Below are 14,304 nucleotides of genomic sequence, written 5' to 3' on the forward strand. Positions count from 1 at the left end.
TGAGATTTCAGGATGTATAATACCTAGTTGTCGGACTTTGGATGTAAGAATCATTTATGCAGAGTATACGAAGTCCATACCAGAAATCTCACGTCGAATAGGTATTTAAATAGTTTCCGGAATTCGCAATTGGGGCCGGTTCTTGTGGGATTCGGAAGATTTTTTGATCTGATGAGAAGAAGGCCGGGATTTCGGTGATGGAAACAAATATGTTCATTACCTGGGCAAGTCTTGATTGGTTTGTTTGAGGTTATTCGCGGATAAGAATGCTGACAATCATCTGCGGATATGATCTCCCGCAATGACTGTTGAGCTGAGTGAGTAGAGATGGCTGTAAAAGGAATAGATATATAATTCATGGTGGGAATGCAACAGTAATCAATTGTGCATACACTCGTACAAAGAACTTCAACTTTCCCCTCGTAGTATCTCATCTCATCTGATATTTACACACTTAATCCATCTCCAACAACCAAAGTGATTCATTCTCTACCTTTATGATAAATAATGGCAACAACCAAACCACCCATTCCACCTTTCACCGAGGAAACCGCTCGTATCAAGGTTAAAGCTGCACAGGATGTATGGAACACAAAGTATGCACTCATTGTTCCTCTCGCAGAGTCATCAGCATATCAATAACAAAACATAGAAATCCCCAAGTAGTAAAGAATGCCTATACCGAAGATTCCATCTGGAGAAACCGCGATACATTTATTCGTGGCCAAGATGAAATCGTCGAATTTCTGACCAAGAAGTGGGCAAAGGAAAACGGATATAGATTGAGGAAAGAACTATTTGCATTTACGGAGAACAAGGTATGCATGTTTCTGATATCGTAGAAGGGAGTGCTAATGAGATGTGTATAGATAGCAGTACAATTCTGGTATGAGTTTCACGATGAGGATGGTCAGTGGTGGAGATGCTATGGACTTGAGGATTGGACGTTTGCAGAAGATGGGAGAATGAGGAAGAGACAGATGAGTGGGAATGATGTTAAGATTGGACATGACGAGAGGTGGTTTAAAGAAGGGGTGGATGTTAATGAAGTTGAGATTTCGGAGAAACATTGGTGAAGTAATGGTGTGTGGTTACACTGTTTCTGTGGTATAAGATTGGTAGCCATAATTGACGCTCAATGCATAATCGATTTTTTCTCCACGGTCTTCATTACCGTTCGCCGTTAACATATGATGTATTAATAAATATCAATAATATATGATCCAGATATGGTTCCGTCAAATGTCTAGGAAACACCTGCAATGCTAGCATCCATCGCTTTCACTACATGCATTTCATCCTATTAATTCCATCAATTCGTGAATCTATCATCTGTTTAATTTTTGGTCTGGATAGTTTCTATATAAAGCTTATTAATGGTATTGTTGGATACATACATAGTACATCATGAATTGGTCGGTCCATCTGTCATTGAAGTGGGCTTTCATCCATGTTAACTGCGAGCCTCTTCATTCTAGCTCGATTCCTCAATACGTATATAGTGTACACATACATCCATCGCGTCAGTCAAACTTTGTCAATTTGATCTGGTTCTCCATCGAACCTGTACAACTCCACAGGATGTTTGTCACATAGGAGGGAGTGATTGAAGACCCATCGTGAAAGTCCAATGAACAAGTTCAAACGCTTTAATTGGCCTGTTCATTCTGAATAGAACTTCAAATTTGGGTATTCCATACAGGAGCTTTCTCGCCTATCCAAACCTTTTATGGTGACCTCGCTCCCGATTTCGCTTGTACCTTATTGATCGCTCGGCTTCGCGCCGAACCTCTCAACAAAGTTAGACGTTTTCCACGAAGATTGCAAGTTTTTACCCTTTAACAGGGATACAAAGTTCTATGGAGGGAAAAAACGTTAAATTCGGATCTACGCTACGTCCTAGTGCCACGTGCTTTGTAGATAATCGCGTCGGGGGTGGAGTACCAAGATGAACCTCGATTGCACGTTTAGTCAAGGTCGTATTGTAGATGAGTAGCGATTCTCACTAGCCATTGGCCAATTGTCAGAGCAGAGAGGCGTATCTCGGGAACCCCGCCCACATATTTCTTATTGAAAAGTGCAAGTAAAGCCTAATTAGGCACCTTGTGGAGCTCTAATCGAGGCAAGAGAAGCTAGGCTCGCTAGGCTTTCCGCACGTCCTACATTGTCATGGCATCTTTCCTCACAGGCTGTCAATAATCTGAGAGCATACTCAAAAATTAACCTTCACATACTCAATCGTCTGGAACGGTGGACAGAGTAATAAGGATCATGCTTGCGATTTGGAATTCGAGCCTGGAGCGGCAACCGACCTTCCCATCTTCACATGCGTAAACTTGCAAAAGGTTGATGGCCTAAGTGGACATCTACTACTCATGTACTCCTTATAGCAATCCCAAAAGCAGGATATATATATACCGAGATAGATATCGGGCGGTCTCTCTTTTCTTTCTCCCACTGATTTTAAACCCCTTCGATTCACCCTCATTGATGTGTAGTTGTTCAGTCGTTCTGATACATAGATTGAGTTCAGTCACCATTGTGCCTTCCTTTCAACCTTTGAACGCCTTCTATTTTGATATCAGCATCATTCTTACCCTTGATTCTCACGATCTTTCCCTAAATCACTAGTGTTTTATATCCTTTTAACAAATTACTGTTTCCTTGTTTCACATCTTCAGCCACATAAATTGAGTACTTTTGGCACTCATAACCTGCAGTCATGTCGGGCCTCGTACCTTACCTAGGGGAGGTTTTCTCAAACGTCAACTATCGTCGTCCTGAATACAGAAACTCATACTCAAGTTCAGAAAAATCTTCAAGAGACTCCAGCATGGATCTATCTCGGACGCCCTCGAAAAGCTCTAGCAAACTATCTCAAGGCATTCCGGATACTCTTACATTTGACAAAATTATCAATGGTGGAACATGCCCTGTAAGACCAAGCTCTATTATATTTCTATGGGCCATTCTGTTTTGACCATTTACCGGAACAACCGACTCGATATGTTCCGGTCATGAGTGATTACAGTGCCTGTATCACTTACACTCAGTGCCTCATCACATTGCTGACCACTTATTTTTAGCCAATGACCGTGAGAGAATTTATGAACTATCTCGAGTTCATCGAGCATGCTCCAGAGAACCTTCAGTTCTTCCTCTGGTTTCGAGATTACACATCTCGTTTCGAAAATTCAAACCCATCCAATCCCTTCTCAACCCCACCCGCAACAGCCTCTTCGGAACGCCAGGTTTCTGGTTCATCCGAACATCACAATGATTCGGCGGTTGGCTTTGATGATGCTGCGGATGACAAGCGGCCAATGACTACCCGCACAATCAAAACCACAATAAATCCTCTGCCACAGGTTACGGCTCCTTGGGAGACAGGTTTCGACAAAGAAGGGGGATCATTAATGGAGGTTCGACCAGCAGCACAAGATTCATACCGTTCGATTACCCAGCAAACATTCAGTCGTGCTGGTATTCAAATTCCAGGTAATTTGATGTAATCCTTTGCTCCGCAAATTGAAGCTTACCCCATGACCAGATATTAATCTACCCTATCGTGATGAGATTGATCGAATCATCGCCATATATATTGCAGACAATGGCTCTCGTCAACTTAATCTATCCTCACGTCAAAGAAATACTCTTCTTGAGCGTCTCTCAACCACAACTCATCCGTCTGCCTTCCAACCCATTGTCGAAACCGTTGAATCTAGCTTAAGACATCAGGCACACCCCAATTTTATCCGTTGGAGTATTTGCAATGGCAACAAACCACGTCAAGTGTTTGCTAAGGGTCTCGGTGTCGCTCTTATTATTTTTGGCTTCCTGTACGCAATTCTTACAACCCTCAGTAACATGTCCCGAGGATGGCGTGCATTTTCGGCATTATTCTGGGTCCTGGGTATTTCTACACTGTATGCAGCATTCAGAGGGATGTGCGTTGTACTGCATGGTCTTCATCATCGCCATCTTCGACCTTGGGAGTTATGGGAGTCTGAGGACTCTGCCATGTATCTGGACGATACATCTTGTAGCGGAAAGGACGAAGAGTATCCTTGGGTCAAGAAATACGAGAAGAGATTTGTTATTAGAAAAATCTTTGATCGAGAGGTTTGGGTACAGGAGCCGGCATTGAGACAGATACAAGATATAATTTTCCTGCAATCCTTACTTATCGGTACCGGTGTGGCTGTCGTCTTGACGGTCATTTTCTTGGCCGTTCCAGGAGGTGGCCTTTTCTGAGCGGGATAGAGAGCAGAGCAACGATATACAAGAAATAATAGCAGTACAATGGGATGAATATATGAAACTGGGATGATGAGATGAATAGGTGATCTTGGCCGCTATGAAATTTGCTGGAGCTACTGGTTTCTGTTAATTTGTATTTGGGTGAGATGAGGATCAGAGCTATTTGATACCTGTACTTTAATAAGTCTTTGGGAGACAAGATGGAACGGGAACTTTACTTTTCATGCAAGTGTTTCTGCATATTATTCCAACATCGACTGCGAATATTCATTTTTATCAATGAAATTGGACTGGAGATGTATTTGGTGATCCCAAGATTTCAGACGAATATCATCCCGTGTTCAATTCCAACTGTAGCATTCAAAATCTGATTGCCCATGGCTTTCTAGCCCTTGAAAATTAAACGAAAGTTTGCAAATATCATTGGGAGACCAAGCAGTTTTTCGGGAGTTTGCAGCAGCAAACATATATTTTTGTCTTGCAAATGATGTCGCTTTCCAAAAACCAATGGGGTTATTTTTCGCTCCCGGATAAACACATCCCACTTTCCGCCGCCCTAAACTTTGGCCGTCATTTTCAGCGCCTGAGATCAAGTAAGCCACCCAAAATAACCACAATTATCAAAAACAGCATTAAAGCACCCAAAAATCCTCCTACCCACCCTTGAACATATGATACCGAACCCGACGACATCTCCTCTTTACCCCATCAAATGAACCCAATTCCTCGTTCACAAGAGGAGATTACATGCACTTACCAGCCAATTCGAATTTCCGCAATCCCCGGACCCTCTCTCCCGCTGATTCCCGCTCGTCTGCACAGCGCCTTCCGCAGCCATACTTCTTCAGAAGAGAACATAGCGTGACCTGTCAATCGGAAAATAAGGTGTAGATCCCACGGGTCTTTGACGCACCTGGAAACAGACGTCAGATTCGACACGTGGATTGTGGGCCACGGTTCGCTTTAGGGCTGTTATCTTACAGTCAAAACAGACGCGGCACGGCCTGGTCTGGGAAGCATGGACGCGGATCCGCATGTTCGTTTAGATCGGCGTTCTGGAGATGGTCGAAATGGAAATTTCGATGAATCGATCTCTCACACCGCGAGGTCGGGAATCGACTCGAGATCAATTTCTTTTGCGTCGGATTCGCATTTCGTGAGTGGCAATGATAATGCCGGTTTTAGGGCATCAGGGCCAGATGTACGGATTTCGAATCAGGAACTGTCTTCCTCGCAGTCGTTCCGGAATTCCCATGATAGTCTGAGTCCTGATACGAATCATCCAGATGTGGAGGGGGGAGATGATGATCAGAAGCAGGGACAGAAGAAAGTGAAAGCTCCAAGATTGTATCATAAGAAATCGAGGAATGGCTGTCAAAGATGTAAGGCAAGACGTGTCAAAGTATGTTTATCTTTTTTATCGATTGGCTTTTCATACGATTGAATATTGATGTTGGTCCTGTGCCAAGATATTGTAATCTTATGTTCACTTGTACCTGAGTACTACTTGACTCGAAATATGTACGACGGACGATTCAATGTTTTTAACGTTTTGATATTAATTGTCATATTACAATGTAATGTTTTGTTTTACAATAAGATACAGAGATAGTTTTCTGCTCAAGAATTTTCTTTATCGTTCTTCCATCATAGGGTTAACTTTGCATGTACGTAACTGAAAGTCCATTTTTGCGCCTGGCGATGTCGATATACAAGCCTATTCACTAGATCTCTGCATCTGACTCATTCATTGCAAATACTTTGCCATTGCGAGTCCTCGCTAATCAGAATGCAGTGCGATGAAACCAGGCCTATCTGTAATAATTGTATAAGGCATAGGTTAGGATGCGTCTATTCAAAACCACCGCCACCGCCACCCCCAGCGGCATCATCACCCCAGACCATCAAATATAATTCCAGTAATCCATCTACACCAGAACACAGCAGCATACACGCTCTAGCTGAAGATTTCAGTAGCGCATCAGTTTCACCCCAAGTAGACCTTTCAATACCGCCAGCCCCAAGCCAAGCTTTCAGCGATGACCTTCCTGAGTCTAGTGCTCGTCGAATGCTTGAATTACGATTACTTCAAACTTACATAATCCACACATCGCCTACATTCCCTAGTTGTCATAACCCTGAGACCTTGAATCTGTGGTCTGTGGTGGTCCCAAAACTCGCTTTCGCATCTCCGAACCTTCTCTACGCCATGTTTGCCATCGCTTCTCTACATCTTCACGTGCTCTCACCAAACGATATGGAGATCCAACGAGCGCGCCAACATTACCTTTCCCTAGCATTACGACATCATCAAAAAGGGGTCGCGAGCTTGAATCCCAGCACTGCCGATGCAGTAATGTTTGCCTCGATTCTAATTCTCAACGACGCATTTTCCAGTTTACAGATTCGTTGCATGAAACCATACACGCTGCCTACGCATTGGTTACAAATGGCCCGAGGAACCGCTTCTGTATTTGCCGTTGCACTAGGCCTAATAAGACATGATCCAAACGCCAAAGCAATGGCACTTCTACGCACCAAGCCCGCGCTCACCAAACCAGAAGAACGGCTCAACCGCCCCGAGATCCACCCACTCTTCAACGCAATCCTCACCTATCCCTCCCCTCACATCTCGATCTCTCCTCAAAATTACTCTGAGAACGGGGGCTATGACCCCTCAATCCCTCCTACGCATCTAACAGCCTACTTGCAAACCCTCTCCTACCTCTCCTCCATCCACCTCAACATCATGCAGCACGAACATCCCATGGCGACCGTCCGCCGCTTCACAGCCTTCGGACTGCAAGTCCCGAAGCTTTTTATAGATTTGGTGGAAGAGAGACAACCGCGTGCACTGGTAATTTTCGCATACTACTTTGCGATGGCTACGTGTTTGGTGGAGGGTGGGGGCCCGAGTGATAGTATCACTTTGCAGATGAAGAATGGGGAGGATTTGGACTTGGGAAAAACTTTTTGGTGGATGGGAGCGATGGTGCGGAGGGAGATTGGTGGGATTAGTGGAATTTTACCGGGCGGCTGGGAGGGGTTGATGAGTTGGCCGAGGAGGGTTGCGGGGTTGGAGTAGTGGGTTGAAAATGATTGGATTGAAGAGGAGATTTGGGAAGCGTGCGGTGTTTGGATGTTTATAGTATATTAGGGAGGGGTTAGTGTTTTTGGCGTAGAAGTGTGAAGCGCGCACAGTACATATATTTATTTGGGTAACGGTAGGGAGAGATAGTTATTGACACCTGTAATTTTAGCATGTATCTCTTAAGACTCGTTTTGAGTATCATACGCTGTGGTAGCTAGTACAATCTTGGCTATACAGACACGTACATAGCAATCCAATATAGTATGAGTGAGGTGTAACGTGGTTAGATCATCACGCACGTTGAAAATATCTCATGTCAGAATATCTCAAGTACGGTAGGAAAATCTCGCTTCTTATATTAATGTCTGCTTTTTGATATCGAATAAAGCTTTGTGGCTATTGTCATTTTGACAGTGGTGTAAACTCTATGTAGCCTTTCACATCTCCTCGAGTCGATGTTCCAATGCACGGCATTCATGCCAGTCAGCAAATACAAAGTAACCACGACTAAGTTCAGACGTATTAGAATGGCATTTTCATGATTTTGATCAACAAGAACGAGCTGGAGCTCCTTGAAAAAGGTGGTATTTATTTCGTTCCCTCATGATTCTTATTACATATCTTAGCCGTGACCCCTTTGACAACAACTCAATCTAGATCTGGCACAGGTAGATGATCCAACAACTTTACTTTCATTCCCAAATCCTTCAAAGCCTTCAAGGCATTCCGATCTCTCAACTCTTCCGTCTCTTTCTCACTCACTAAAACAAAATCGTGTTTCAAGACTTTTGATCCTTCGGGAATTGAATACTTCTTCGCGATCTCAGCGGTTGCGGGTTCGAAATCTACGATCAGTGATTGTTTTACTCCGAATACTGCGTCTGATGATTCGTATGGATCGCCTCGGAGATATAATGCGCTATTTTCTTTATGTTAGTATGAAACATCAAGTTGAACACTTAGTGTGGGAAAACTAACGTGATAAGATGATCCCAACCAGGCTTCTCAAACATAAAATGCATATGGGCCGGTCTCCACGGATGTCTCTTCAAAAATTTCAAAAGCTGACCTACAGGCCCATCATGCGGAATGGGATAGGGAACGGGCACGATGGCCTTGAACCAGAATTCTCCATTGGAATCACTTTTCATCACGCATCTTCCATCGGGTCCGTCTCGGATGTCGTGCTGCACATCATAGTGACCTGTGGAATCTGTCTCCCAGATGTCGATTTTGACATCTGGAATAGGGGTTCCTGAGACGTCTTTGATGGTGCAGAGAACGATGCAGGGGTCGCCTTGGGGATCGGAACACATTTTGTCGCCCGATGCCATTACTTCTGCATCGTGGGTGTGGAAGGGACCGAGGACGCTTCCTTCGGTTGAAGAGGCGGGTTTGGGATGGTCGATTGCGTCGACTAGGAGAGATAGTCCGAGGATATCTGACAGAAGAATAAATTCCTATTTTCTTCATTAATTGTATTCTCCCAACTGAAATGTAGGATGAAAATGATATACATACATGTCTAACATCGCTAGATATCTGACCAACCCCCACCAAGAAATCTAATGCAGCCATCCATTCTTTAGTACTCAAACGTGTTTCACGGGCAAAATCATGGAGATGTGTAACAAGTCTTTCCATAACATATGTGAGACGTTCATCGCTTCCTTGAGAATTTATTCGGACCGTGTTTTCAGTGATGTTGTCGATGGTAAGATCTTTCATGGGGGGAATGTTTATTTGTGAGGGATCCATGGTGAGATAGATATATTGAATGTTTATGTGTTGTAATGATGTGGCGATGTGATACTTGTATGGGAGTGGAGTGAAGTATCTCGAACAGAGAGGGACTGAAGCTTTGAATGCAGGGTTGATGAGCTTCAAGTTGTAAATCGTGTTCCCTATATGAGGTTAAAATGAAGTAATAATATTGAAACTACTCGAGTGTTGTAGAAATCATCTCCCCTTTTTATCTACCCAATATCTCTCAGCAAAAGCAATCATAAGCTCAAAATCATGGTTAACAATTCCTTTATAAGTAATTACAAACAAACACTAGCTAGCACTCACGTTCCTTTTCCGTCTCACGCACCCCTCAAACGCGGCAATCATAATCGGACACATCCCCTCCCTTCCTTAGATCAATTCCCTAGTGTTGCGGGGAGCTGTCTAGAAATTCGATTTCAGCCAACCAAACCCCTTCCTTTTCATGACTTCTACCCCACGCGAAAATTACTGCAAGTAATATGAACCCTGACTGTCGTATCTTCTCCAGACGATAATCATATAAATCTGCATGATATAGAGGATGATACATGATATCGAACATCGAAAACAGATATGATTGAAAGAAACGAACCATCGGGCGACGAAATCGCAAATGTGGTATTAAAACAATTTGATGAATTGCCCACGAAGAGAAAACCTTTGAATAGAGGAGAAGGGGTTAGGGAATGGGTACCTTTGAGTGGGATTGTTGCTTCTGGTAGGTGAACTTCTGAGGAAGGTTCTTATGTTGATTAGAAATCTGTTTATTGGAGGTTTCTGATCAATGCGATGTTATATTAGTACGGTAAGGCTGATTCGAGGTAGGGGAGAATGGATTGACTTGTCTGGCTCTTGCGTGAGTTTTTATTGAAAATTTAATGGAACTTTTTCCTCAATCATTTATGCATGAAGATAAAGGCAATGGGAGGTTTGCAGGACGTGAAGTCACGTTTTGATTCAATCAAGAGCTTCATCTTCATTGTATAGAGTATCATCATATCACTTTCTTCCTTTACTTTCATCCCTAACACCATCCCATTTCAGAACCGGCATGAAATGTCTTCCGCAATCCAAACTTTCCCAAGCACAAGGTAACGTGCTCCACGACTGGCACGCCGAAATTCTCTGTCTCCGCACCCTAAACCATTTCCTCCTGCAAGAAATTCTCGCTCTCCTGTCTACCGCCTCAATCCCCTCCCAATACCTCCAACTACGCTCTCCAGAAACCATCACCCATGATTCCTTCCAACTCTTCGAACTAAAACCCCACATCAAACTCTACATGTACTGTTCCGAAGCGCCCTGCGGCGACGCAAGCATGGAACTCACAATGGCATCTCAAGACGATCCGACGCCTTGGGATCTGCCAGCTACTGGTACCTCTTCCTCAGACAACAAACCCGAACTTCCAGGCCGAGCCAACTTCCAGCTTCTCGGACGCGTGCGACGCAAACCATCGCGTCCAGACGCACCTCCCACCCTCTCAAAATCCTGTTCCGATAAATTAGCTACATCTCAATACACATCTATTCTCTCCTCTCTCACCTCCCTCTTTATCTCTCCTCAAAACATGTATTTACATTCTCTCATCCTCCCAGAAACGCAATATAACGAAACAGGCTTTGTGCGGTGTTTCCAAACTCGTTTATCCACTCTACAAGATAAAGAGCAAGGAATAAGAGGGAGTCGATATCGATTTCACGAAATTGGTATCAAAACCACAGGGAAAGAATTTGTATATTCTCGACGATCAGAAACTCACAATGCGAAAACAGAATATGTAAGTAGCAATATATCCACCTCGTGGGTGCGTGGCGATGGGAAAACGGGCGGGGAAACGCTGGTAAATGGGGCCTTGCAGGGGAGAAAACAGTTTGATGTGAAAGGTGCTAGTAGGGTTTGTAGAAGAAGAGGATGGAAATTGGGACTCGAAGTTTTGGGCGTGATTACGGCAATGCAGATTGGCGGGAAGGAAATTGTGGAGATGATTGGCAGGGGCTTGGAGGTGGATGAATATAAGAATTTGAAGGAGAGTGGTATATTGAGAGAGAGGAGGAGGGCGAAGGAAGAAGTGAGGGAGTGTTTGGGTGGATGGGTGAGGAATGAGGGGGATGATGGGTTTGGACTTGAGATATCAAAACATTAAAAACGATATATATATATATATATATATATTGCAATTGAAGTTATCAGATCACCTATATGACTATCGTTTCGATATATAGATTTACCTTCTTGATGTTAAGTGTATTGAATTAATTCAAAATGGTACGTGAACTCCGCCTGGGTATATATACCATCATGTCCTGAAGTCCAAAGCCTTCAAACGCCCAACCAGTACGTGTTTTAATATTTCCTATTTCTCCCTTCAATGCAAATATGCTAAAACTTCTTGAAAACGATATCCATCCCATACGCCTGGAGAGAAGCCACAAGCCGAAGCATAGTAGAGCAATGAAACAAGTGCAACTCAAGTTTTAGAAAAGCTGCTCCACCGTATTCTCAGCATTGTAATCCTTAGTAGCTTCTCTCGTTTCTGCGTCCTCAATAATAGATGCCTCTTGTTTACTCAACCGGGCGAGTTCCTCCGTCAAAGTCTTGGTTGAATAGGCGTATTGTTCTGCATGGTTACCACGCCAGCCATAATGTTTGCATTTCTTGAGGGGCTTAATACACAGATTCTTTAGTTCGTCAGGTATATCTCCAGTATCCGGAATGACCTGACCAGGATATGGAGTAGTTTCACCAAGATGCTTTGTTTCCTCGGTACGAGGACCAAGAATACCAGTAGCGAGATAACCTTTGCCCTCTTCGCTTGCACACCAAGCACCAAACTCATACTCATTGAGAGCGAGACGATTATCGTACCCGCAAATCTCCTTGGCCTCGACATCTGGATGTTCTTGTGCGATCTTAGCACGTCGGTTCATCATAATCAAAAGTTTCTGAGCCATTTTGAAACCTTCAATGCGTTGTTCAATCACTGTGCGTCCAGCCTTAATCTTGTTTATAGTAGATTCTTCTTCGGGAAGCAGATAATTGAGACCTAGTGGTTGACTTGGGTCGTGTCCTTCAGGTATTGGCAACTTCGGCCTTGAACCAAGGGCATGGAAATCGGCTGCCGTCTTACATGAAGTCAACAACGCTCCAAATTCTTCCTCGTTCAATGCACCGCCTATAGTACGTTTTTGATTAGAGCGCAACTTTGCGGCAACGAATTCCCAAAAAGCAGTTGCGTGCTCGTCGCTACAATACTTGCTAGGCGGCTCGTCCATAACACGAGCAGCCTTCCGACATCCATCAACGTTATGGTATCTGCAAATTCGCTTCCATGTAGTAAATTCGGTTTCGGAGCTGCAATTTGGACAAATGAACCGATCGAGCAAATTTTTCGCGTCCTCGACATCAACATCGATGCATGAGCAATGGTACCAATCTTGGCAACCTCCATCACAAAATATCATCATGCGGTGATCATCAGGACCGCGACATATACAGTATTCACCACCATCGTTGCTACCATCATCGTCGGACGGGCCACTTCTTCCACCAGGAGTGGCGCTATTACGTTGCGATCTAGCATCTGTAGGGCCTGTGCAAATGTATTAATAAGTGTGTACAAGTTTCATGTTTTTATCTGCGCTAGTGGGAACTGTACCTTCGGGCTTGGCTGCTTTGGGCTGGAATTTTTTGAAAGGGGCGACGGTGCTCTTCTTCTTTAGCATCGGTCCCTTCTCCGACTTTATCTGTGAAGGTACAGGGCTGCTATGCTTAGGAGCAGATGGCCCCGGTGATCCTTGACTAGAGGATGGCAGCGCCTTTCGAGCACGACCTTCACTCTTGATTTGTTCGGAGATGCTTAATGGTATTCTATCATTGAAGTTTGGCGTACCGTCTCTTGAGCTTGTAGATGGAGCTTTTGGCATTCGGGGCGGTGGCTTGGGCTTCGGCGTTCTTTTAGGAGGAGGTGCTATGCCAGCAGCCAAATCTGCCGCGGCCTCCGCTTCCTTCTCGTCCCTTTCCTTTAAGATTCTGAGTGCCAGTTGATAAGTTTCACCGGTCAGTCTAATCTTTCTGGATTCAGACGCATTCTTTTTGGCTCTGTTGTAAAATCGAGAATCTGCGGCAACGTAGATCTTATTCCATCTATCATCATCTACACCGGGAGGTGTCGGCTTCGCCTCAGGATATTTATATCTGTAACCAGGAGCGTTGTTTGATATTTTGGATTTGCTAGCAGAAGGTTTAGGTTTGGGGGGTTCTGGAGCAGCCATCTGGGCTTCTGTTTGCTCCTCTGTTTGCTCTTCAACCAAATCTTCAACAACTGAAGCTTTATTTGAGATTTCGACTGGTTCCTCAACTGGAACCTTGTTTGAAGTTTCGGTATCCATTAACTATAAAACATGTCAATTCAAGCAGGAACATTTGGTGCAAATCTGAAGGTCAACACCGCGCAAGGCTTTACCAAGAGAGCTTGGGTATGAAGAAAAGAATGGCTTACCTCGACTTCACCAACAACCTGAGGCGTCTCGATACGAGAATCGACATCCATTGAATCCATGATTATCTGTCTTTGATGCCTTCTTTGCTCTATGATTAATGAATTCGACTCCAAACTGATAATTGAAGTTGGTATTGGAGCAATCGGTAAGATAAAATGCGATTCAAGGCTGACAAAGCTCGGACCATCTTCCATGGGGCTTCATCAGCCTTGTCTATGATATCACATGGGATCTAGGAACCTTTTCCTGTGGTATACTACATCATATTCTTTAAACCCTACAAGGAAAGTGGTCAAATGAGCAAGCCATGATCAGATATTCTTTCGGATCATTTCTATCACGTTGGCCTCTAAGTTCCTGGACTGACTGATAAAATACAGATTCGCTCATAGTGAAAGCTTCACTGGACGCTTCTCAGCTTCTGTTTCCTCTTTTTGAGGAGCGAGGTGGTGAATTCTGGGACGAAGGCTCATTGACAGAAAGTTCTCAGCTATATCCTTCATTGCCAGAACCAGCCCCATAACCAGACAGCTTCTTGGTTACAAACTATCAATCTCATTGCCAGTTATTCTCAGTATATACATGCCTGGGCAATTTTTTTACAAACAGTATCTATAGACCATTATCTTTACCTGCTTAGTAACTGGAACTCTGAGCCCGCTGCCGAAATAATGGTCCAAG

The 14,304-nt window shown here is 43.9% G+C and overlaps 6 protein-coding genes across 6 annotated transcripts; 4 read left to right on the forward strand and 2 right to left on the reverse strand.

The window, feature by feature from the left end:
• Nucleotides 1-507: 507 nt before the first annotated feature.
• On the forward strand, nt 508-1,076 carry EAF02_002084 (uncharacterized protein; the record flags this gene model as incomplete). Its single annotated transcript, XM_038898132.1, has 3 exons — nt 508-596; nt 653-818; nt 870-1,076. 3 exons carry the CDS (start codon nt 508-510, stop codon nt 1,074-1,076), a joined length of 462 nt encoding a protein of 153 aa, XP_038761824.1.
• Nucleotides 1,077-2,722: 1,646 nt separating this feature from the next.
• Nucleotides 2,723-4,254, forward strand: EAF02_002085 (uncharacterized protein; the record flags this gene model as incomplete). The annotated part of the gene is made up of 3 exons (XM_038898133.1): nt 2,723-2,935; nt 3,087-3,498; nt 3,551-4,254. 3 exons carry the CDS (start codon nt 2,723-2,725, stop codon nt 4,252-4,254), a joined length of 1,329 nt encoding a protein of 442 aa, XP_038761825.1.
• A 1,024-nt stretch (nt 4,255-5,278) lies between these two features.
• On the forward strand, nt 5,279-7,345 carry EAF02_002086 (uncharacterized protein; the record flags this gene model as incomplete). The annotated part of the gene is made up of 2 exons (XM_038898134.1): nt 5,279-5,662; nt 6,056-7,345. The coding sequence occupies 2 exons, from the start codon at nt 5,279-5,281 to the stop codon at nt 7,343-7,345; spliced, it is 1,674 nt and encodes a 557-aa protein (XP_038761826.1).
• Nucleotides 7,346-7,927: 582 nt separating this feature from the next.
• EAF02_002087 (uncharacterized protein) lies at nt 7,928-9,414 on the reverse strand. Its single transcript, XM_038898135.1, has 3 exons — nt 8,873-9,414; nt 8,330-8,811; nt 7,928-8,270 (listed from the first exon to the last, which is right to left on the reverse strand). The coding sequence occupies exons 1-3, from the start codon at nt 9,107-9,109 to the stop codon at nt 8,000-8,002; spliced, it is 990 nt and encodes a 329-aa protein (XP_038761827.1). The 5' UTR covers nt 9,110-9,414; the 3' UTR covers nt 7,928-7,999.
• Nucleotides 9,415-9,694: 280 nt separating this feature from the next.
• Nucleotides 9,695-11,267, forward strand: EAF02_002088 (uncharacterized protein; the record flags this gene model as incomplete). The annotated part of the gene is made up of 3 exons (XM_038898136.1): nt 9,695-9,839; nt 9,947-9,977; nt 10,166-11,267. The coding sequence occupies 3 exons, from the start codon at nt 9,695-9,697 to the stop codon at nt 11,265-11,267; spliced, it is 1,278 nt and encodes a 425-aa protein (XP_038761828.1).
• A 331-nt stretch (nt 11,268-11,598) lies between these two features.
• EAF02_002089 (uncharacterized protein) lies at nt 11,599-13,682 on the reverse strand (the record flags this gene model as incomplete). Its single annotated transcript, XM_038898137.1, has 3 exons — nt 11,599-12,713; nt 12,780-13,515; nt 13,623-13,682. 3 exons carry the CDS (start codon nt 13,680-13,682, stop codon nt 11,599-11,601), a joined length of 1,911 nt encoding a protein of 636 aa, XP_038761829.1.
• Between the last annotated feature and the right edge of the window lie 622 nt (nt 13,683-14,304).

Source organism: Botrytis sinoallii (genome assembly GCF_014898435.1).
Source record: "Botrytis sinoallii strain Bc 23 chromosome Unknown BSIN_003, whole genome shotgun sequence".
NCBI classification, from domain to species: domain Eukaryota; kingdom Fungi; phylum Ascomycota; class Leotiomycetes; order Helotiales; family Sclerotiniaceae; genus Botrytis; species Botrytis sinoallii.

Excerpts from the sequence above, each read along its gene's own strand:
- EAF02_002087 (XM_038898135.1), bottom strand. The coding sequence starts at position 9,109 with ATGGATCCCTCACAAATAAACATTCCCCCCATGAAAGATCTTACCATC. Across the intron at positions 8,812-8,872 it reads TATCTAGCGATGTTAGACAT|GAATTTATTCTTCTGTCAGA; the intron begins GTATGTATATCA and ends TGAAGAAAATAG. Across the intron at positions 8,271-8,329 it reads GGTTGGGATCATCTTATCAC|CGCATTATATCTCCGAGGCG; the intron begins GTTAGTTTTCCC and ends TAAAGAAAATAG.